Source organism: Diadema setosum, chromosome 15 (assembly GCF_964275005.1).
Source record: "Diadema setosum chromosome 15, eeDiaSeto1, whole genome shotgun sequence".
Taxonomy (NCBI): Eukaryota; Metazoa; Echinodermata; class Echinoidea; order Diadematoida; family Diadematidae; genus Diadema; species Diadema setosum.
The window spans coordinates 28,660,971-28,683,534 of record NC_092699.1 but is presented as its reverse complement, the minus strand read 5'-3'; the positions used below and the strand labels follow the sequence as shown (position 1 = coordinate 28,683,534).

Sequence of the window (22,564 nt, the reverse complement as noted above, 5' to 3'; positions counted from 1 at the left end):
CAACAAAACCTGATGACCCAAAAACATGTGCATGTATGATTTACTTTCCACGCTAACAGAAGAGCATCATAGGTGCATGCTATCATTTTCCCTACAATCTTGAGAGAAAAAGGTCTCTATTAAAGGAGTAGTGAGACGGTAGAAAGTGCCCTCTTTGTCACCTTGAAGAGAGTCACCACAGCGTAGCCTTTTCAGTATTCATCATTTTACCTTGTCGTAGAATATATGTTATAGATTGCCAAATATAGAATTGCCTATGTATCTCTCTTTATCTGCATGCAAAGTACATTGTGATAAAGCTTTTTCATTTTATGTCTCTTCCCTGAAAATAGGAAATCGTTTGGTTTTTGTTCAAAAATATTTTACAGAATTTGTTTGCGTTACATATGTCATGACCATCTACTTATTTACAAGAACTGTGTCTTCTAAGTTTGGTTTTGTGACGAAATTATGAGTTTATATTGTTTTGAACATATTATATAGACTGTGTATTTATTTTTTCTTTTAAGTTTCATCTGAACAACCACAGTACTGGCAGTAACATATATTTTGCCTCGTGTCGTCAGAATATTGAGAGTATAGTAAAACTGTAATTACTGATGTAAGCATTGTAAATAACTATTCTTGACAGATGCAATAAATTTATAATAAAATAAGACTCGAGTGCGTCAAGTGACTTATGTCTAATAAGATAATCATACTTTGGTAATATTTTTGAAAGGAAAGCATAGGACTCTAAAATCTCTTGGAATAAGATTCATGTAAGTAACATCAATGTAACTGGGGATTGTTTAGTAATCGATTATAAAGCTATGATGTATATCAATTGTATTCAATGTAAATATCATGCACTTTCATTTGCAAGTGATTTCTCGTCAATGAGACTTAGCCTTGACCTTTTGCTGACCTCTAGGAATGTTTTTTTTTTTTTGTAAGGGAAAGCATGAAGCTCAGCAGTCAGTGGTATTTCAATTTGCATCACTTTGAAGCACTAAAAGTCTGCAGGCTATAAAATTTCAAATGTGTGAATCGAAAAGTGCACGCATAAAGTTACATGTATCTTTTGTCATAACACCAGAGGAATATGTGCTGTGCTTCCCTTTCAAAATGGATGTGAGGTACATTAAATCTTATGCAAGGGTATATTGTAATTAATATCCCCCTTCCAAAACAAAGATTGTCATCCTCAAGAACTGACAAACAACTCCCAAACTTCAAACATAAGATCCCATCATTCTGTGACAATATTCATGTCTCGATAGGTTCAATGCATTGATCTGTAGATCAGAAAGACAAGAACAGAAGAAAAATATGATTAAAAAGCAGTCTAAACAAATAGATGGAATTCATGATAGGACATTGATAACTATAGACTGTAGCTATTACAACTACTAATCATATGCATCATGTTATAAAACAAATAATGCCTTCACCTGCAGTAAAGCATAATGGAGATTTTCCAGGCAGACAAAGTTAGAAACCTTGAAAAGAGACTACATATATACATTTCTGCATATTGAAAAACATTTTCCATTCATCTTTCTCTCCTATTATTCATTTTCTCTTTGTTTTGCTCTGTCTGTCTGTCTGTCTGTCTGTCTGTCTGTCTCTCGCTCACTCTCTGTCACACCTGAACTCCCACTTCACATTCCACATCCACCACATTCCTGTCTATTGATCGGGATGTTGATGAGGCAATAAGCCAACAGCTGCAACTATCATCAAGTCAAGGTCTTTTCCTCCTCCTGAACTTGGAGCTGAGATAAAACATAAATAAAACTTAAGGAATTGGCCAGGGGAAGGGGGGAGGGTGGGGTTAAGCACCAGATGGTAATTTTCCCCTGGCATTATGATGCCTCAGAAGCCCCCATCCTTTTCCTCGTTTATTCCTAGCTGAATACTCTAGGCATGTCCTCTACTCGCAGAATGATGGAGCATCTGTCACTACTGGGTGCTCAAGAAATTCCTTTGCAAGAGAACTTCCACCCCCACCACCCCCTGATGCCCCAGGAATGAATCCCTTGGGAAGAAATCTGTCTATTGCTGCCACCCCTCCCCCACTCTCCCCTGTCCCCCCCCCCCCACCACTTTCCACCTCCCATATGAAATGCCATTGCCCATTACAAACATCACAAATCATGCAGAGAATACAACAACTGCTATGACACAGCTGAAATATTTCTTAGGTTGCCCAGTAAGTGGGACATAAACATGTCATACCAGCTGGTCCCTACATTATTACCCATTTCTTTTTTTCCCCCTCCTCCTCAATATAAGCCTCACCTTGGTTCCTTGACCTTACCCTTTCACCTCCCCTTCAAAAATTTCCTTGGAATTTCCCACAATGCACTGGGCCTTAATCATTTGCATAAGAAAGGCAGGTAGCGGGGTGCTGGGGAGGTACTCTCCCCTGCGACTCATCGTGCTATATTTAGTTTGGTGACTCACTGTGAAGAGCTAGCTGCCGGGGAGAGGATCTCGGTTGCCGGCTGTGACAGCGGGACGGGGCGATAATGATCTTGATGCCTGTCAGACCGGGAGCTAATTGATGACTTGGCTATGATTATGCAGGGATCATTCTTGGTGGGGGGGGGGGGGGGGGGGGAGGGGGGAGAGAGGAGGAGGAGAGAGGAGGAGCAATAGGGCTACTGGACAGTAGCAGCTTGATGGATGGGTTACCATGGGAACAGACACCCAAACACAAAGGCATCTTGCTCAAAGCCTTAACCCTTTTGTGCCAGGACCTTTGGACACTGTGTACAATGTTATGGGGTTTCCTGTGTCAACTGGTACTAAAAGCACACAATAGGTTAAAAGTTTGCAAATTAACAGCTGAACCTTGTGCTGCTTGGCCTCAGTGGAGTTGAGGAGGAGGGGGGGGGATAGGTTTTGTTTGAATGAAGAAGGAGAGAATTTCGGGAATGCAATATATCCTTTGTTAATCCAAGCTCTGGGTAAAGCAAAAGAAGTAATAGAAGAAGAAAAAATAATAAATCCGAAGCTAAGTAGACAATGATCAAATGTACAAGAGAAAGTGAGAACTGCACTGTTATGAAAAGAAAATAGACCCAGCCCGGTTGAATGGTGGCATATATATTTTTTGGTTCCTTTCATAGACCGTTCTGCCTAGGGACAAAGTCAATCCCACAAGGAATACACATTCAATGCCTGCACTCTCCGATCAAATAGTCTTGCCACAGGTGCCCCTGTGTGAGTGCTTGACCCCGATGTATAAAGATTCTTATCTGGGTAGAAAGAGGCCAGAATGACTCGAGTTTTTGATTTCATGTTAATCTATTGAAAAAGGAAGAAATGTGTGGGATGAGTTATCGTATAAAGTGGTGGATATTTCATGGATAAGACACAATAAATTTGGGTTTGTACTTCAGCACAGATAAACTTGAAAATGTGTGCACATCCTCCATTTACACACATACACAACACAGTAGTTAGAGCCCTCTAGGATTTCATGCCATCTTTTTTTTCTGTGTATTAATATATCAAATCAAACTCTTTCACAACCTGTAGCAACTCGGGAGGTATGAATGTCAGTTAAGTATTTTAAATTTTGTTGTATCATAAATAGTAAATGTGTAGTCATCAGTGCCTCACATCCTAATTGCATGATTTGCGGGGTGTACTAATTAGTTTATGAGTATGTTACTTGTAAGTCGTGCTGAAGTTTGTGCTGCGAGAGCAAGAGAAGAAGATGCGGCAACGGAGGAGCAGTGGTGCAAGGGACTGGCAAGGATAACGTGACCGAACCAGGAGATGCTGAGATGAAGAGATCCGGACAGAAACAGCGCCATCATTCATGCAATATTGGTGTTTTTCGTACCTTGTTTTTTTTTTCAAAAAAAAAAAAAAAATCAACTGTGGAAACTGTTATGTGAGGCTGGATGTTTCCCTTTAAATTTTGAAAGCCAAGAGAATGGCTTAGCTCCTTTGTCTCCGTTAGACGTGTAGTTACCCTGTCGTACGTCTTTACTGCAGAAAACTGTGTGACTTTCTCATGTAACAGCAAATATGCTATTTAACCTGCGTAACATTCTGCTTGACATGTTGCTAGCTACAACAAAAACCCGGAGAGAGAGAGAGAGAGAGAGAGAGAGCGAGGGAGGAAAAAAAATGATTTGAAAAGTACTATGCATGTGTATACTGGGCTCTGTGATCTGTATTATATCACATGTCCTGTTCTCGCTCATGAATATTCATAAGCAGTGAAAGCATTTCCATGGTACCCATCATGTGTGATGTATTGATTCATGTTCCTCTGGTAGAGTAGGCCTTTCCTATTATACTGACATTGTGTTTGCAGTTGTGTTCAATTAATACAGTGTCTGTTGTCTTGTCACCATGCCATATTAATCCATAACCACATATGAGGAAAAAAAATATATATGAAAGTCTAGGCATGCATTTTCATGCACATGCTTTCTATGTACACAAACACACAGTTTTTATTTTCGTAAGTATGTATGTTAGAAAAAAGCAAACAAAAAACTGAGAATATATGCATGCACAGAGATAAAGGAGGTAGTGAAAGGGTTGAACTGGGATATTACCTGGTGGATTACACAACATGAGAATCGTTTTGATAGAGAATAATCATCTATAGGGCTCAAATAGACCAACCAACCCCATACACACTGTACTTTGAAAGGCTTTCAAACACAATAGCAAGCTTGCATTCTCTGTCCAAAGCATGAATGTACTTTCTAAACAGCTTCATTTTGATGGATAGTTTTCTACATGGTAAAGCTGGAACTTTCTTGAAACCCTCCCCTTCCCATGAAAAAGTTATATCCCATCCTGCCGGTACATCCATTTAAACCTCACAGCCAATGTTATTGTAACTATGAGAAACTTTGAATATGCCTTGATTTTTTTGATCATTGCTTAAATGGAACTTGGTGTGCTATGTATTAACTCTGCGGGAGGAACCATTAAAGAAGCCATGGGTTAAGAACTTGCTCGCTGGTTGGACCCATGTCCATGAGGTTCCGTCACACTGACTACTGCCTTTGCGTTCAGTAGATTTTGGAGCTTATCAAGTTCTGATTTTAATGAAGCTTTACAATGTACATTAACTTTTCACAGTATCAACGTGTTTGCAGTGTTCCTTTTTATCCCTCCTTGCTCTTCTTTTGATACGTTTGTTGTTGGGTTTTTTTTCCTCCCTCAGAAATCCCCTTGATATCAATTCTTCATCTCTCACTTATGTCAATTTACTCATCATGGCATTCTAGTTTCCTATATTCTTACCTTTATCCATTTTATTAATCCTATACTCTATAGTCCTAATCCTATGTGCCCTTTATTTCTCATATATATATTCTTATATGTCTTATGTCTCTTCATATACAATGTATCTTTCATTTGTCTCTTTCACCCCTCTCATAGCCTTTTTAAAAAGATATCTTTCTACATCTTTTACCCCTCCTATCTCCTATGCCTGTATACATTTGGTAGAAGTCTCCTTATGCTCCTTTTATCCCTACGTTCAACCTCTTATATGTCTCCTATGCTTCCGTTGCCTACCCATAACCTCTCCTATACTTCTCCATATGCCCCATTTATAGTTCCCTTTCTCCTCCTTTACATTGCCATATGCATCCTATATATCTCCTGATGAATCTCTTATAGCTACACTTATGCTCCCATCTGTCTGTCTCTGTCTCCTTTATAACTCCTTTACTCCTCCTACAATGTACTTACATGTATCCTCCTTTGCTTCCTATACCATTCTCTTCCCTTTTACTGATATGATACCTCCTTCCAGCCCCTCCCTTACCCATCCATTGCATCTCCATAATGTCTCCTCCATTTCTCCCTAATACCCCTTCTTCACACCTGTCTAGCATCTTCTTTAACATAATGCCTGATATCCCTCCTTTGTGCATGCCTGGCTTGTCCCTTACCCCTCCCTCATACCTCCTTCCTCATACCTGTCTTTCCCTTTTTCATCCTTTATTTGATGCATGTCCCAGTCCTTTCCCTGATCTCTTTCTCTCTCACTCTTCTCTACCATATGTTTGATATTTATTGCTGTTTTCAAATACTTCACTTTAATAGCAATCACCTTTCCCTTCCTCTTATATCTTTGACACTCATTAGCCTTCCTTTGATTCCTCCTTTCATGTGTACCACCCTCCCTTGTCTACATTTGGGGAAGGGCTTGTTTTTGCCATCTGCTCGGATGGAAAAGATGATAATATAGCAAGTAAGCATTAAGGAGCAGATAATTCTTTTCCCTTGTAATATTCAAGGCTTCTTCAGTCAGACATTAGTTGAATCATATTTCTTAGATACACGTATATGTCACATCTGTGATGCAAACGGCCAGTTCTTAATTCCAGTAAGGTTGAGGGTCAGACCAACAGTTTAACACTTCTGAAATTGATGTTCAACTTTTGATCTCAATACAAGATATTTTCCTCCAGAATTTTCAGCTGTAAATGCTGCTGCCTTCATCAGCGGAGTACTCTAATAGTTTAACACTTCGTTATGAAGAATGCTTTACCTGTGGTGATATGAGCTTGCTTTACAAGATTCTATAATGTATTCTCTGTAGTCTTGAACTTGGGGTAATTCTCCAGTGGTGAGAAGACACGGGCAAGAAGTATTTCTTGCATCCATCTAGAGTCAGAGTACTATAAGATATGGATTTATTCCTACCATGTATACGGACAGACCTCTACAACCATGCGATGTCAGACGTTAACTGGCGTCAGTACGCCTCGCCGCAGATGCTAGATGGCAAGCCATTAGCATTATGGTTGTTTTTAGCTTGCATCGCACTGAGCAGGAACCTGGAATCGTGTCTGCCTTGAAGGGCATTATTACATGAACTAAAAGTGATTACAAGATTCTCTTTTACAACTGACTAGCAAATAGGAAAATCTGGAAAGCCGTCTCCCTTCCCCTCTTTTTATCTGTTTGCTCTTCCTCTCCCCCTCTGTATATCCCCCCCCCCCTCTTTCTAATGCTTTGTGTTTTGGAAAACAATGATATCATGTTAATGAAACTCAGAGATTCTTGTATTGCTGCTTAAGGACATAGTATCACGGGGAAACAGGGGTGGCCAGATTGAATTCATCTTTACTCGCTGCCCATCGGGGTACATTAAGAAAACCATGACTAGTGGCAGACCAGCTAGAAAAGAATTGCCCGTCAGTGAATTTGTGCATCAAAGCATAAGCTCATCAGTGATGTTTGATTCTAGTCAAGATTCTTTGACTGTGTGTTTGCTAACATAAAGATCAGTGATAAAAGTTGTACACAATTTGTTACAAAGATTCTCAAATATACCCCCAAACCTTTCTACTCCCTGGCATCCCCTCGTTACCGGCTCTTTAATAAGGCAGAAACAGAATAAGTGAATATCATCTGCACAGAGCGGACGTTTGTCAAAGTTCTGTAACGTACGTTCTAGAGGAAAAAAAAAAAACTGATTTGAAGAAACAGCAATAAAATATGACTTCAGTTGTATGATAGTTATCTCTAAGTGAATTATGACACATCATTATAAATATATTCATGTGTTTGTTCTTCCAAAATGCCTCCCTCATGATGTTCTGTCATGAATTTTCATTGGTGTTTTCACTTTGACTGTGTTGTAACTAACTTCTTGGTAACTAACCATTTTTAAGGGTGTGTATCTGGAGTTCTTCTTGTTATGCCACATGCCCCATATTTCATCAATCTAACAATCATAGATGTGTGTACCAATATCACTTTTTTTAACAGCCTACCATGTACAGGAGAAACTCAATATGAAGACATCTGATGTAACAAAATGCCTGATATAACAAGCTCTTTACTTTGGACCCAGTCAAATGAAGTCAAAATAGCTCAAAATAGCTCCCAAGACAACAAATCAATTCATAAGGTGGAATAAAATTTCCATTGTCAGAAGAACCTTCCTATATTGAGTTTCCTCTACAATATCTTCTTTTTTCTAAACCTGTGCTTTAAGCTAATAAAGACTGTGTAGCCTGGAGACTACTGTTATATCATATTCTCTTTCCAAGTGCCTTTTCCAAACAATTTGTTGGAAATATATTATACTAAAAAAAGAAAGATTAAATGTGTACTTATCTTGCTTAGTGAGTGTGTCTTCTGTAGTCTTTCTAGCATCGGGAAGACATTCTTTCGCGCAGATGAACTTTAATCCATGTTTGTGCATGAAACAATCATAGTTCTGCACGGTCGTAGCTGCTCAGTACAAGTAGATGTAGACGGTAGCCTGTCCAGTGTTCCTGTATTAAAATGCAACTGTACAGTATCCACTTCACTCGTATTGAGATGTTTCCATAAGTGCCTTCCACACATTAGTGTCCATAATTTGCAGGTCTGATTTAAATGAGAGGTATCCAGTGATCAGTTTTGATAATTGGATTTTGAGATTGAGGGAAAATGTAGTATCTTTGGAAATTTGTGAGTCATTTAATTAGTCTTTAAAGCAAACCAAGGTTCCAAGTTTTCAGTTATCGGGAGCAAATCAGAAAAAAAAAGAAAGAAAGGGGAGCATCCAGCTTGTCATCTCAGTTTCCATGGTAACAAACCAATTTGCATGTTAATGACAAATGTAAGTCCGGCAGTCAAGAAAAAGTGTGAGAGTTGGTGAAGGGGGAGAAGGTAAGTTGGTTGCTCCGTTTTCTCCTTTTTTCTTGCCTTTTGTTGTTTTGCTCCTCGATAACTGCAACTTGACTATTAATCTTCCCCATGTGTTTTTTTTTTATATTTAATTTATCTTTGCTGTTGAGTCAAATTCTTCCCAGTAAATGTTATAAAGTCTAGATTATCAATTTTATGGGAATATAAGTTTATGTTTATTTTTGGGGAAGATTTATAAAACCACTGAAGAAATCAACAAAGGTGAATGAAATTGAGAATAGAATTGCATTATTTTTTTCATACTAGCATCTCCCTCAAAGACATAACTTTTTTCTCTCTCCCTCAAAGATAAGAATCATAAACCACAATGTTCTGGTTGCCAAAATACTAGGGTTTCAAGATGTAGATTTACATTTTCGTATACATCATTCCCAGCATAATATAATTTGTGTGTTGTATGAGTGTTGCTAAGAAAATATGTCCATTATGTGCAGTTAAAGATTTTCTTTTCGTACAAGATTTAATCTGTGCAATATTTTCAGGATATTGAAAGCTAAAAATATCAGTTGAAGGAGCTATTTTATTGCAATGACAGGCTATTACTGGTAATCACTTTTACGATGGAGAACATGGTAAAGCAGACTATTGATATACGAGTTTCTTCCCGTATGAGTGCTGGAAGCAAGAAAGCAAAACATCTGCATACATGCAGAGATTTAAGAGAAAGAGCTTTAAAGGAAAATAGAAATCGTTTGGACAGAGGGAGAAATAATCCATTCCAATATCTAAATAAATAAAGTAATTAGAACTAGGAATGCCTTACTTTCTCTATTCATATACGTGATAGATACATATCATATACGTTTGACAGCACTTCTACCAGTTTCTTTGTTTATTGACAAGCAATATGATAGGTGACTGTTTTGACTTTACAATGGAGTACTTTAGTGTGTACTTGACTGTATTAAAAAAAAAAAACAATTAGTATATCAAAATGTGCAGTGTTCTCAAGAAAGTTTTGAGATATTTCTTCATATTTTTCTCTGTCTTTTTTCCCTTTCTTTCTTCATTAATTGCAGGTCAATGGACTGCGAGAGAATATCAGCTGGCCACGTGGGTGTGGAGAAAGTGGAGACACTACCGCTTCACTTCTATCCGGGTGAGTCGTGGGCTCCATAGGGTCCAAAGATCAGAGGTTCAAAGGTTACTGTATGACAATTGGATATATATACATGTAAGAGAGAGATGCAGATAGGTAGATAGATAGATAGATAGATAGAGACATGTAGATAGATAATAGACAGGTAGATAGATAGATAGATAGATAGATAGATAGATAGATAGATAGATAGATAGATAGATAGATAGATAAATAGATAGATTAGATGTATCTGGGTATAGGTAGATACATTGTAGGTAGATAGATTGAGAGATAGATCGATAGACACTACCGCTTCACTTCCATCCGGGTGAGTCGTGGGCTCAATAGGGTGCAAAGGTTTAAATACTGGATGACAACTTGATATAAGAGAGAGGTGCAGATAGATAGATAGATGGATTGGTAGATAGATAGATAGATAGATAGATAGATAGATAGATAGATACGTAGATGCACTAGATAGATATTTGTAGATTCGGTAGATAGATAAAATGTAGATAGGTAGATAGGTAGTTGTAAATAGGTGGATGGATGCAGATATATAGATAGACAGGTAGGTAGATAGATAGATGATTGATACATGTAGATAGATATATAATAGATGGATAGATGGATAAATAGAAGGATTGATAGATAGATAGATAGATAGATAGAAAGGGAGATAGATAGGTAGGTAGATACAACATAGATTGTTGGCTGAGGATCTCAGTCTGTTTGATTATGAACATGCACAGACAACTATAATAGCATACTATGTATATTAAATGTGTGTGCAATTTGTGCATCTGTAAGTAGTATGGTAACAATTTACTACATTGATGATGTTTGAGCTAATTGACTGCTGCCATGGTAGCAACAATTATTTTCCAAGGTAAAAATCTTAATCACAAGCATGATAAAGAAATCCTGGTGTGACTGAAACTGATTACTTAGAGCCATTGTTGAGTATAATTACAGGTGGCCCTGTCACCATAGCAACAAGACTGATTTTTCTCTATGCCCATTATGTTACGAAGTATCCACATGCGCAATACCCATTTAAGACGAGTCCCGAGTATACTCGGTGTAGTAGCAAAATCAGCCCATCCTCAATGGGTCTCATACTTGTCATAGATAGATAGATAGATAGATAGATAGATAGATAGATAGATAGATAGATAGATAGATAGATAGATAGATAGATATTGGTTTATTTCATCAAAAGGAAGGCATATAACAGCCCAGAGGCTGAACTGCATATCCTTGATGTAAATGTACAAATAAAACAATACAATACAATGATTACTCACATTAAACAGATAAAAAAAGGAAACAAAAGAGTCTTATTACATGTACTACAAAATAATACAGTTCTCTTACAAAATGCAATTTTACATCAGATACTGATTACACATAAGCAATTACAACTGAAAATGAAATCAACTGATTAAGAATACGAAGAAACACAAATATTCTTTTTCTTTCCTTCTGATGTCCTTCCCACTCATCTTCCAGGATGACCTGTGGGGTAATGCCATCTTCCTCAAGGAGGCCAATGCAATCAGTGTGGAACTGAAGAAAAAGGTAAAAATCATCACCTCTCTGGGTTTTCATGAATCCCATAGTTGGATGTCCAACACATCGACACCCTAATGTTATTCTATCAATTGATACCTAAAATATCTCACAATTTGCCTGAAATTTTACTGACATGTGAAGAAAATACTCTTAATTCTCCAAATGTGATTTGCGGTACACGCTCCAAGATAACTGCTTGGAACACGTGGGTTGTTATTTTGACGCACTCAGTTGTGCCGTATTTTGAGACCAACACCCCTACCCTCTATTGACAATACGTGTGAAATGCACGTAATGCTTTTCCTATGTGCATTTATAATCTACGGTATCATTGTTTTGCTGTTGATCTTGTTTTAATATTGGATTTTCAGTAATATTTGGACATCTTCAAATCCCCAGAGAAGAATGCAAAACCACTGCGCGTAGTTGCATGCTCGAAAGTTCGTTCCTTACGCGCAATGCCACAAATAGAGGGGTGTCGGTTTTAATGTACAGTGTCGATCTTTTGGACACCTACTATACCATGCAATCATTGTAATTGGACTGGATGTGTTTTGAGTATAATACCCACCATGTGGCTTTTGATCTGCGTGTAGAACTGGGCACCCAGCAGCGCTGGATAAGTAGTTACTACAGGCCCGGTGGAAGAACAGTGCTCATAACATAGAGGCTGACCTGTATATAAAGATGAGACCATTTTTGTGCTAAATTAGGAAGCTAAATTTTAATGCTAATAATGAATTCATTCAAGTGCGATGAATGACAGCAGAGTTTCTCTTGTACCATCAACCTTAGATTTTGATGAAATCAACTATACAGGGTTTTTTTTTATTGTTTTTTTTCATGAAATCAAGGAGATATCATTTTGACACTTACATGTACTAGTTAATTAATGAGGCAACACTTGAAATGCCCCCCCCCCCCTCCTAACAGGTGGAGTTTCAGTTTGTGCTGCTGTCCGACACCCTCTACTCACCCCTCCCTACCGAGCTGGTCCCTAGCAGTGAGAGCCAGGAGGTAATGGAGAGACCCTTCCCTCGCACCGTGGTCGCCGTGGAGGTCCAGGACAAGAAGAACGGTGCCACCCACTACTGGACCCTGGAGAAGCTACAGTAAGACCACGCCCACTCATGAATATTCATTGAGTCATTCAAGTTCACATTTTTTCCCCCTCCATCTCCAACATGATCCATAGCACATGATATACATGCAATGTGAATAAAAGTAAAAAGATGTCCACATGAGCAATAAAAAAGCAGGGTACTTTGTACTTTGTCATATGTACTTACAGAAAGCTGCTTTATAAAATAGAAATTTAAATTGGGCTCACTGCTTCTACTAGCCTTTACCAGTACTTGTATTCGTGCATGTTTGGTTTACCTATGGTCATATCTTGGACGTGTAGTATTGTACTGAAAAGTGTAAAAGTCTTCACGGTGCCAAAGACATCATCAAAATGAAGCAGAATTGTGATTTGACGCTGTGCCATGTTGTCGCCCAGGAAACGGCTGGAGCTGATGAGGGAGATGTACGACAACGCGGCCGATGCCACGCCCACGAGCCCCGACGGCAACATGGGCTTCGAAAACAGCGTCACGTGCCGGGATCCGTTCTACGATCGCTTCCCTTGGTTCCGACTCGTTGGCAGGTGAGTGTTTTCACTGCGAAAGCTTGGCTGTGCGGATTTTTATCCACGTTGAAGCTCCCGTTCCATTTCAACCTACACGTATCCCTCATTACTCAAAAAATGTCCACATCACTTTTGCAAGCACAGATTTGCCAAGTTCCCATGATGCTGCAAAAGGCTGCCTCAAAATGCCTCCTTCGTGTCCTGGCTAGTGAATATGAAAAGCTTCCCTGATCTGGGAATTATAATTTCCTATGGAGATTCATGTAACACACAAATATTTCTCTGATTTGCTCTATGGGGAGCCTTCCTGATTTACATTGTACAATTTTTATACAATCATGTGTGTGTGTGTTTATAGTGGGCCTACAAGGTTGAATATATACATGTACATGTATGACATTGCTGCCTTATAATTTCATCAAATTTGAAATGGGATTTCGAAATGTTTAGCAATGTTATCAAACAGGTAGCTTTATCTGTCAATTAACATAAAGTTTATTATCATCGTTATTATCACTGCCTTTTTATCATTTTTACTATCACAGCCACCATTTTCACTACCGGGTATTACTACTTTAATACAGATTCTTACCAATGTTACTATTCTCATCTGCAACTTTGTCCCTTGAGTTGATTACAAAATTTATGAAAATTAAATTCAAGAGAACTTTTCAATATTCCCAGATCCTTTGTGTACATGAGCAACCTGTTGCATCCGGTACCCCTGGTCCATCGCGTCGCCATCGTCAACGAGAAAGGAGACGTCAAGGGGTACCTCCGCATCGCTGTACAGCACGTCCTACCGGACGACGAGACGCCAGACTACGGGTCGGGGGTCAGGCAGTCGGGCATGGCCAAGATTCAGTTCAACGACGACGAGTACTTCAACCGGAAGGTGAGAATTGGGAGCTGGTTCTTCATCTTTTTTTTCTTCTTCTTCTTGCGTATGAGGTCTGCTGCCACACTGTGTCATAGAGCTGCCGTCACCAGTCCACAGTGTCACGGCTTGGGTTGGTCAAAAGTCGATGGGAGGACCCCAGGAGGGCCAAAACTGTTGAAAGTGAAGAAGGAAAGGAAGAAAGGGTGAAGATGGAAAAGGGGGGGGGGGGAGGAACCAAGAGTGAAGTGGAAAGGTTGGGAGTGGAAATGAGGAGAAAACTTAAGGAGAAGGGGTATTGAAGTGATATGAGAACAGGCATGCAACTAAAAGGCCAAGAAGAAGACTGAAAGGAACAACATCAGGAAACTGGGAGGGGGGTAAAGCTGAAGCAGAGGAAACATTCATGTAAGAGGAAATTAGTAGTATTGAGAAGGGAAAGTGTTTTGTTGTTTCCTCGTTACACTAAATGTCTTGTCCTTGAAGAAGGTATCCTCATTTTTGTCATATTCCTGTTGCCCTCTTTTTTTTCCCCACCAGCTGAAGAGAAACACTTCCGTCATAAACAAGGTGATGAGCCGTTCCAACATGTCGGAGGAGAACCTACGCATCGTGGAGGGTCAGAGAGAGAACTCAGACATGGGTAAGATTACCTGTATGTGATCAGAACCTCTATGTAGATCCTGGTCATTTTCTTGTAAAAGGGTGTGGTAGATTCCCCCTCCCCCCCCCCCCTCCCCCCCCCAACATATGGTGTACATCTTACAAATTGTATAATACAAACTCCACAGTATTAGTACATCTTATTCCATGTTTTATGTCATGTCGGTGATTTTCTGGACATAGAATTGATTATCCCTCCCCCCTCCCTGTGTTTTCAGGAGAAAATGCCAATATATCATGTTGAAGTGTGGGGGTGGGGGAGATGGGGTAGGATTTGACCAAATGCCATCAAAGTGCTCCTCAAATTATGCCCAAAGTAAATTGCATGCAATATTCACAAATGGGTGATGTCACCCAACTGAAAAAAAGTGAATAGATAGATGTGTAACTCTGCAATATCACTGTAAAACACAATATTTTCGAGGCATAAAATTTTCGCAAATTGGAGCACATGGCCTTTTTCGCGGCTTGAAATTTTTGCAAGTTGCCTCTTACATTCATTTCATACAGTGTAGACAAGAACTTTCGTGTGCATTTCAATTTCGTGAATCTTGGCTCTCACGAAATTCACACAATTAAAATGCACATGAACATTCCTTGTTTTATAGTAACCCTTATGCCCGCTATCTTCCCTACCCCATATACACTTGCACGCACATGTAGACCTTGATGAGAAGTGTCACGACTTCGAAGCCATGAGTACTACAGAGAGCATGACGTCGCTGTCCACTCTGGACGCCTGCGACGCTGACCACCTCAAGATCGGCTCAACCTTCACCTTCCGAGTGACCGTCCTCCAGGCTTCGGGCATCTCCACCGAATACTCAGACATCTTCTGCCAGTTCAAGTAAGTCGCACCTCGAGTTTCATTTGTGTCATCATGGTAAGATGACCATTATATGTCTAGGATCTGGGCCCTTCTCTATGAACCTTTTTGTAACCAAAGGCAGCTCTCATGTGTACAGTAGCAATAACATATTGAAAAGGAGGAGCTGAAAGGGTTAATTACTTTGACAGGTGTTGGCTTCTGTGTCATATGGTATGCCTCTGCAAGTGTGTTTGTGTATGTGTATGTGTGTGTTAGCATGTCATGTTTATTGAGTGTGTTTGTGTGTGTTGGTGTGTATACTGTGTGTGATTGTATTGATGTGTATGTGTGTGTCTAGGTGTACATATATATTGCATCAGTGTATGTGTGTAAACTGTGCAAGAGAAAGTCCATGTGCCCATGTGTATTTGTGTGTGTGGCATGTGTATGTGTGTTTCTTTTGTTTATTCGCATAAATTTCAATTTCAAAAACGGTGATGTTTAGCTACTGATGGATGACTGATCACACCAGCAATCTATTTGAACAGGATGAAGGCGAGCAATTACAAGTGATTCCAGACCCAGTATGATTAAAGAATGAAACTGTTCGGTAAGTTGGTCAGTCAGTCAGTCACAGTGAATTGTTACTATTCATCAACAGCCAAATTATCTTTTAACTTTGTTTCATAAGCGGGCTAGCAGAAATGCATGTTTTTTACTTTGAAAATATGTTGATGATATCATTTGTGAAATAAACCAAAAATACTGGTATGAGACAAAGGTACCACTTAGATATTACTTTCCCCAAGGAAAGAAGAATTCCAAGATAGTATAAACAATCAGACTACATTAGTTATCTAACTGCAGTTCTACAATGTTTTTCCAGCTGTCCAGCACTTTTGGTATATGATATTGTAAGTACATCTGACTCACTTCATTACTTTTTGGTGAATTTCCGTGATAACTCCACCCTCCTGCCAAAGATTTCTCTACCGAAGGGATGAGGCCTTTTCCACCGAACCTTTCAAAAACTCAGAGAACGGTTCGCTGAGAATCTTTCACACGCAGAACGTGAGTTGTGTGACCTTGTGGCACTCATTTTTGTTTTTGTCCCGAGACAGATATGCAGCATTGATGCTGACTAACATGTGACCAATGGATGGATGTGCTTGATGCTTCTCGGAATGCTTGTGAAATCGCTCGCCTCATTTCATCTAGACCATTTCACTGCCCCACCACTATCTAAATCACTTCATTCAATAAAGCTCCATATAGTCCCATTCCTTTATAACTGTTAATAGCAGCGTGTTCTCATAAAGCATTGAAAATATCCTGGAGGACTTTCGAAATCCAATAACTGTTGACAAACACAATTATCTCATCTTTAAAGAATTCAGTGAACAACCAGCTGCCTGTTTGTGCGTTCAGAAAAGGATTCTTGTTAATTGATGTAGGGAGAGTGAAGTTGTATCAAATTGTCCTTTGATTGAACTTTATCATATTATCACTTCATGAAAACAGCATAAACAGTAAAACAAAACAAAACAGTCATGGCCCACCTCAAGAAGCCTAGATGAAATGGGGAGAATTTGGTATGCTTGGGTCGCACTTTGATTTCGCTTTGAATCGATTCCGTTCAATTCGTGTGAATGTGCGAGAATGAAGCAATGTCGTTCAAAGTACCATAACGTGCCATTTCTTTTCGCAGCTGCGCACACTTCTATTCCATTGCAGAGTTTGCTGAACGTTGGGATTATTTCAACTTGCATCGTGCTTCTTAATCCTCCACCAATTCTGGTTATATGTGTCTATTTTGTTTGCATCTTGCATATTTTTGTCTTGAAATTGAAATAAAAAAAAAAATGCTGCAAAATTTGTGACCAAAAATTGTGATGTCAAATGTGAAAAAGTGTCTTCACACATTGCAAATTTCTGGCAAATTGGAAATCAGAGCCGTTTTGCCTTTTTCTTTTCTATTTGTTATATCATGACTTTTATTTTTTGATTTTCAGTTTCTCAGCCCAAATTATTTAGTTCTTCAGTGTCTTGCAGAATGTTTTGCCATTGTCCTTTAATTTTTTGTTCCTCTGGAAAATGTCAAAATCTTGGCGATAGTGTGAAAAGGCTGCAGACAAGATAGACATGTTGAACAGTTGGTGACCAAATCGAGATTTAACAGGCAATTATTTGAAGATAGGTTTATCATAAGATCAAGCTCAGGCTCCAGCTGTTTAATGGTTGTTATTCAAAGATTATTTTTCATTTACTCTACTCGTTGTCATGACATGTGCCAATATTTATTCCCTTCACAGTAAATGTTTTTTTTTTTTTTTTTTTTTATTTGTTTCCAATGCATGTAGTTTCAACACACATATAAGTCACTCTCTGTTATCCATGGCTGGCCTGATACAATACACCTCGAGGGGGAAAAATAAAAGAAGCAGATGAAAGAAATTACTTTGAAACACATTTTATTTATGTTTTGCTTGATACACAGCTTACTCCATGGCCAAGGGGCCTTTGTCACGCAATCGGTTGAAAACCACAGTCATTATTCCGGCCAATCAGGAATGCCCCTGGGCTTTTACTTTGTGCAGGATGTAAGTCTTTTTGTCGAGTGTCAAAAGCCTGTCTGGTCTGTCCAAAAAGGTTTATGCAGTCTCTCTGTATGTCAATGTTTGTCTGTCTAATTTTATGTTTGTTTTTCATGTCATGATTGATGTGTTCAAAAGGCTAGTTTATTTCTGCTTTTTTTGTAAAAATGATTTACAAAAAAAAAAAAATGCACTCCTTATGTATCTTTCTGTTTATGTGGTTACATATTTCCAGCACTTCTTATAATGATATCAATATTGATATCTTGCAGGGTTTCATCAAATATGCCTTAAGGTTAAGTTCATTTGCATAGTGTGTGCTTGCTCCATGATTAATGACTGCTTTACACTTACACCACATGGACCACCATGGCTTAGTGGTTAAGGTTATTGATGCCTAATCAGGAGGACATTAGTTCAAATCCTGCTCGGTGCATTTCATTCTTTGATATAAAGGCGTTATTCCTTCAGTGTACAATGTTGTATGTCATCACCGAGTCTATGTATAGATACAGTATAATGTACGTTGTACATGTACTTGGCATTGCAAGTGTAACAGTATTGATAGGTTCTTCCTGTAAGCAGTTTAAAGGCATAATTTACCATTTGCAGAAGAAACAAAAAGCCAGCATTAGTGTTTTAAAATAGTTCTCAAATGTGAGTTAGGGATAGAAACAACCACTGTAAAAATTTGAATTTCTATAATCAATGTTAAGTATTGTTAAATACACAAAATGTGAACAATAGTTATGATAAAAATGTTTCAATACTAAACCGTCTACAGTTATGATTTAATGAGAAAAATACTGATATCTCCTTATATTTTAGGCTTTATTGCAAAGATTTTATATGGTAGGATGTTTTGTGATACAACAGACCTACACATATGCATCAAATGTGATATCTTGAACATTTTTAAAATCACTGCTCCCAAAGGTAAACAGGACCTTTAAACACTGGATAGGCCAATCAGGTTAGATAGACCACATTATCAATATTTTTCACTTAGGGTCAAGGTCAATAGGATTGATATAGCTGCCAGTAATAATCAATGTTTCTATCCTTTGATTATGTAAAAACATACACATGTATCTTATTTGGCTGGAATTTAGGGTTTTTACAGTTCGAATCAATTTTCTTCAAGTTGATGCGGTTTTGGAAAGATATCTTATCTCTCAAAGGAATGCAGTCATTGAAACAAAGAACCCCCCCCCCAAAAAAAAAAAATAGTAATAATAATCAGACAAATTACACAACAAAGTTACATAAAAATATATATGAATCATACCCAAATGTGTTGGAGAGATAGAGAAACTAAAAAAGTGTTCTTATCAAATCCTCACCATCGCTATTATGAATTAATAAATTTAGCTTTGATGCATCCAAGATGGAATGTATCGTCGCTGGGGCGACAAGACCTCGTATCTGCAAACTGTCAAATGTTCAGGAGAGCCAAAAAACATGGCGGCCAAAGCACTATAGCGAACGGGAAAGCCTTTCCTTTGACATGCTGTGGTGGCTTCATTTTTGAAGTAAGACACTTGGGATTTGGACAGGACATCACTTATCCCATTATTTGACCATTAATTCAAAAAAGTCATTTTCACCAAAATTGCAGATGCAAGGTCTTGTCACCCCAGCAACGGTATGTCATATTGGATTAGCCGAGTTCAGCAGACTTTACACCTCACTTTTCTCTCTTGGTGTTTATCGTCAAGCTGAGTGTAGTTGAGACTTTTTTTGAAAAAAACTAGCACAATGCACCATGGAACAAGTCAAGAATGAAACACGGGTAGTGATAGGAAATGAATTAATAAGTAAAAGATGTTTTTTCTCCTCAAATTTTCAATGCATTCAATACAACACAGTGTTGAGACATACAGTGTGGTATATGAACACACATGGTAGTTTTCTCTTTCTTATTGAGTATTGCTTGTCACTTTTTTTTTCCTTTTTCTTTCTTTTTTTTTCGTTTAGGTGAGATAGGGAATTTGATGTGTGTTGGGGAGAGTTATTGGTGTTAACACTACTAGTGTACAGTGTATATGAGTGTTCACCAATTCATTGAATCTTTGAAAGTTCAAAAAGAAGGCATAATGCACATATTTGTCTGCTTCCGGTGCTTCTCTCATAGAGAGAAATGACTGAAACCCATACTGTTATGTTTAAAGTTTAAAGAAAAACAGAAAAGAATTTGTTTTGTTCTAAAAATTTGACAAATCTTACAAACCTGTATGGTACCTGTCACAAAATTCAGCTCATAGAAAGTTCCATACATGTACTTTGCAACCACGAAGAATTAGAGTTTGTCATCATAATGTGCAGATACATATGAATAGTTTTTAACCTTTCACCTACCATCCTGTCCAAATGTATAGAAGTTTAAAACTGTTTTAGAATTCAAAACTGGTTTTCAGTAGGACTTATGAATATGATGCTTGTATTACAACCAGTCATAGATTCATGTCAATTTTCCTATGCACTTGACATCAAAATTTTTTGAGTTGATTTTCTCATAATTGTGTTTACCTGGGGCCCGTTGCATAAAAGTTACCATTATGGTAACTTTGCCATCCAATGGTAACTTCCATGGAATTCTTGATTTTGATTGGCTGTTCAGTATTGTTGCCATGGTAGTTACCATTGGATGGCAAAGTTACCATAATGGTAACTTTTATGCAACAGGCTCCTGGGGTCCAAAATGTTAATGGTAGGTTTTTTTTTTTGTTTTGTTTTGTTTTTGTTTTTTGGTTATTTGCTTGCTTGTTTGTTTGTTTGTTTGTTTGTTATGAAGGAAAAGTCATGTAAAATCAGAACGATTACTGATAGATTATAACACCAACATCAATACTTCAATAGGATAATTTCTCTGGATTTCTAGATGATTTGTTACACCTACATTGTACCTTTTATATGAACAAACATTTCAAAAGCACTTAGTCAGTTTCATCAACCTCAAGGCATGAAAAACTGTAGTCGTAAAATGAGTTTCTGCAGTCTTCAGGCCAAAACGTGTGTATAATCACCATCTCCTGTTCTGTAGCGTGTCAGTGTTGTAGATCAGTGTTATGCGTATTACACCATGATATGAGCAACATGCATTGCATGATGGGAATGTATTGCTACACACCGGTATGCCTAACATCACCACACTAATCAGCTTCCTATCTACTGCTGCTGCTAATGAATAACACTGTTTTGTACGTGTGCTATGGTGTCTCAAAATATTTTAACAAAATATGATTTTTCATCAGAAATATTTCAGTGAAGCAAATGCAAAATTTATCAGTAAACTGAAAATTCATCTTAAAAAACTTTTGTAAGGTATCATACAGAATATTCAGTTTGTGACAAAAGAAAATGCAACTTTCATTAATACACAACTTCATAGTTTTTAATGGAATCTATTTTTAATGTTAAAACTATCAAGACTCGATGTTAATGAGAAAACATTCTGAGAGTGAAATTAATTCTTACTACTGTATACAGTAGAAAAAGCCAGCTAACTAACTGCTGAAATTGCCATTATTAAAGATGTTGACTCTGTGCAAATATATCTAAGCCCTCTATACTTAGAAGTAAAACTTGGAATGAATTTTCTCAATCTTGGCACATTGATATGTTATGTTTTAAGATGGCCTGTTCTACAAACTATGAAGTGTATGTACATACATGCATTACAAAACTTGCAAACAACTTTTCATTTTAAAATGTATTTTCTGTGCGGCGGACAGATTTCCACCACAGTCACGCGAGCGTTCATCGACTATCTGCGCACGTCACCCATCGTGTTTGAGGTTTTCGGCCACTACCAGGCTCATCCTCTTCACACTCAGAGTCAAACCACGACCAGGTGAAAAAAAAAAAAAAATGATGATATATCTTGTACGGCATGTGACATATTTTGCAGCTGAATCAAGTCTTACACCCTTTAAGTGATTCTGTTCTTAACCATGACAAAGGGACACTTTTTTTTTATTCTTTTACACGAAGATCAAATATGAATTGTACTTTGTTGAAGCTATTGTTCTATTAATTGCAAATCGTGAATCATGATTCTATGGAATGTGATAGAATTACTGTACCATGATTTTTTTTTTTTACGGAATTGTATGAAGTGATTCTTGTAATTGCATATTTCAATGGTGAATTATGAATTACTCTGTAGTGTATTTTTGTGTGTGTGAGTATGTCTTGTTGGTGAGTTTCCTCCCATTTTTCATTGTTTGACTTGCACAACTCCTTCTCCAACTAATAATGTCTTGTTGCCGTGCATACGAGCAAGTTTCAATAGGATTAATGTCATCAAACATGAATTTTGGAAGTGCATACAAAATCTCAAAGAAACTTTGAAAATTTGTATTGTGGCTTTTCGGTTTTCAAACTTGAAGAAATAAAGAAATTAGGATTGCTGATGGAAGAGATATTTGATTCTGAATCTTGGATGAATTACTGCTTCATTTGTGTTTGTTGGGTTTGTGTTCCTTCTGCGTTGACAGGTTGAGACCGCTGAAGAGGAGTTTCCCATGCACACTTCCAATGGCTACACCAGGTAATGGCGCCCCCTCTTGACCATGCTTGACCCAACCCCACCCCATCTCATGTCTCATCCTACATCCTACCCAATAAGGATATCTGACACAAAATTTCCCAAGGA

General features: G+C 38.1%; 1 protein-coding gene across 1 annotated transcript in view; it reads left to right on the top strand.

Moving 5' to 3' along the window:
* The window catches only part of LOC140238972 (kinesin-like protein KIF1A), a 167,408-nt gene that overhangs the window by 113,606 nt on the left and 31,238 nt on the right, over positions 1-22,564 (top strand). The window contains exons 19-28 of the mRNA XM_072318867.1: positions 9,699-9,778; positions 11,273-11,341; positions 12,269-12,447; positions 12,837-12,983; positions 13,650-13,860; positions 14,383-14,485; positions 15,169-15,352; positions 17,811-17,913; positions 21,642-21,760; positions 22,407-22,459. Of these exons, the coding sequence (XP_072174968.1) occupies positions 9,699-9,778; positions 11,273-11,341; positions 12,269-12,447; positions 12,837-12,983; positions 13,650-13,860; positions 14,383-14,485; positions 15,169-15,352; positions 17,811-17,913; positions 21,642-21,760; positions 22,407-22,459 (1,248 nt within the window). The remainder of the gene's footprint in view (positions 1-9,698; positions 9,779-11,272; positions 11,342-12,268; positions 12,448-12,836; positions 12,984-13,649; positions 13,861-14,382; positions 14,486-15,168; positions 15,353-17,810; positions 17,914-21,641; positions 21,761-22,406; positions 22,460-22,564) is intronic.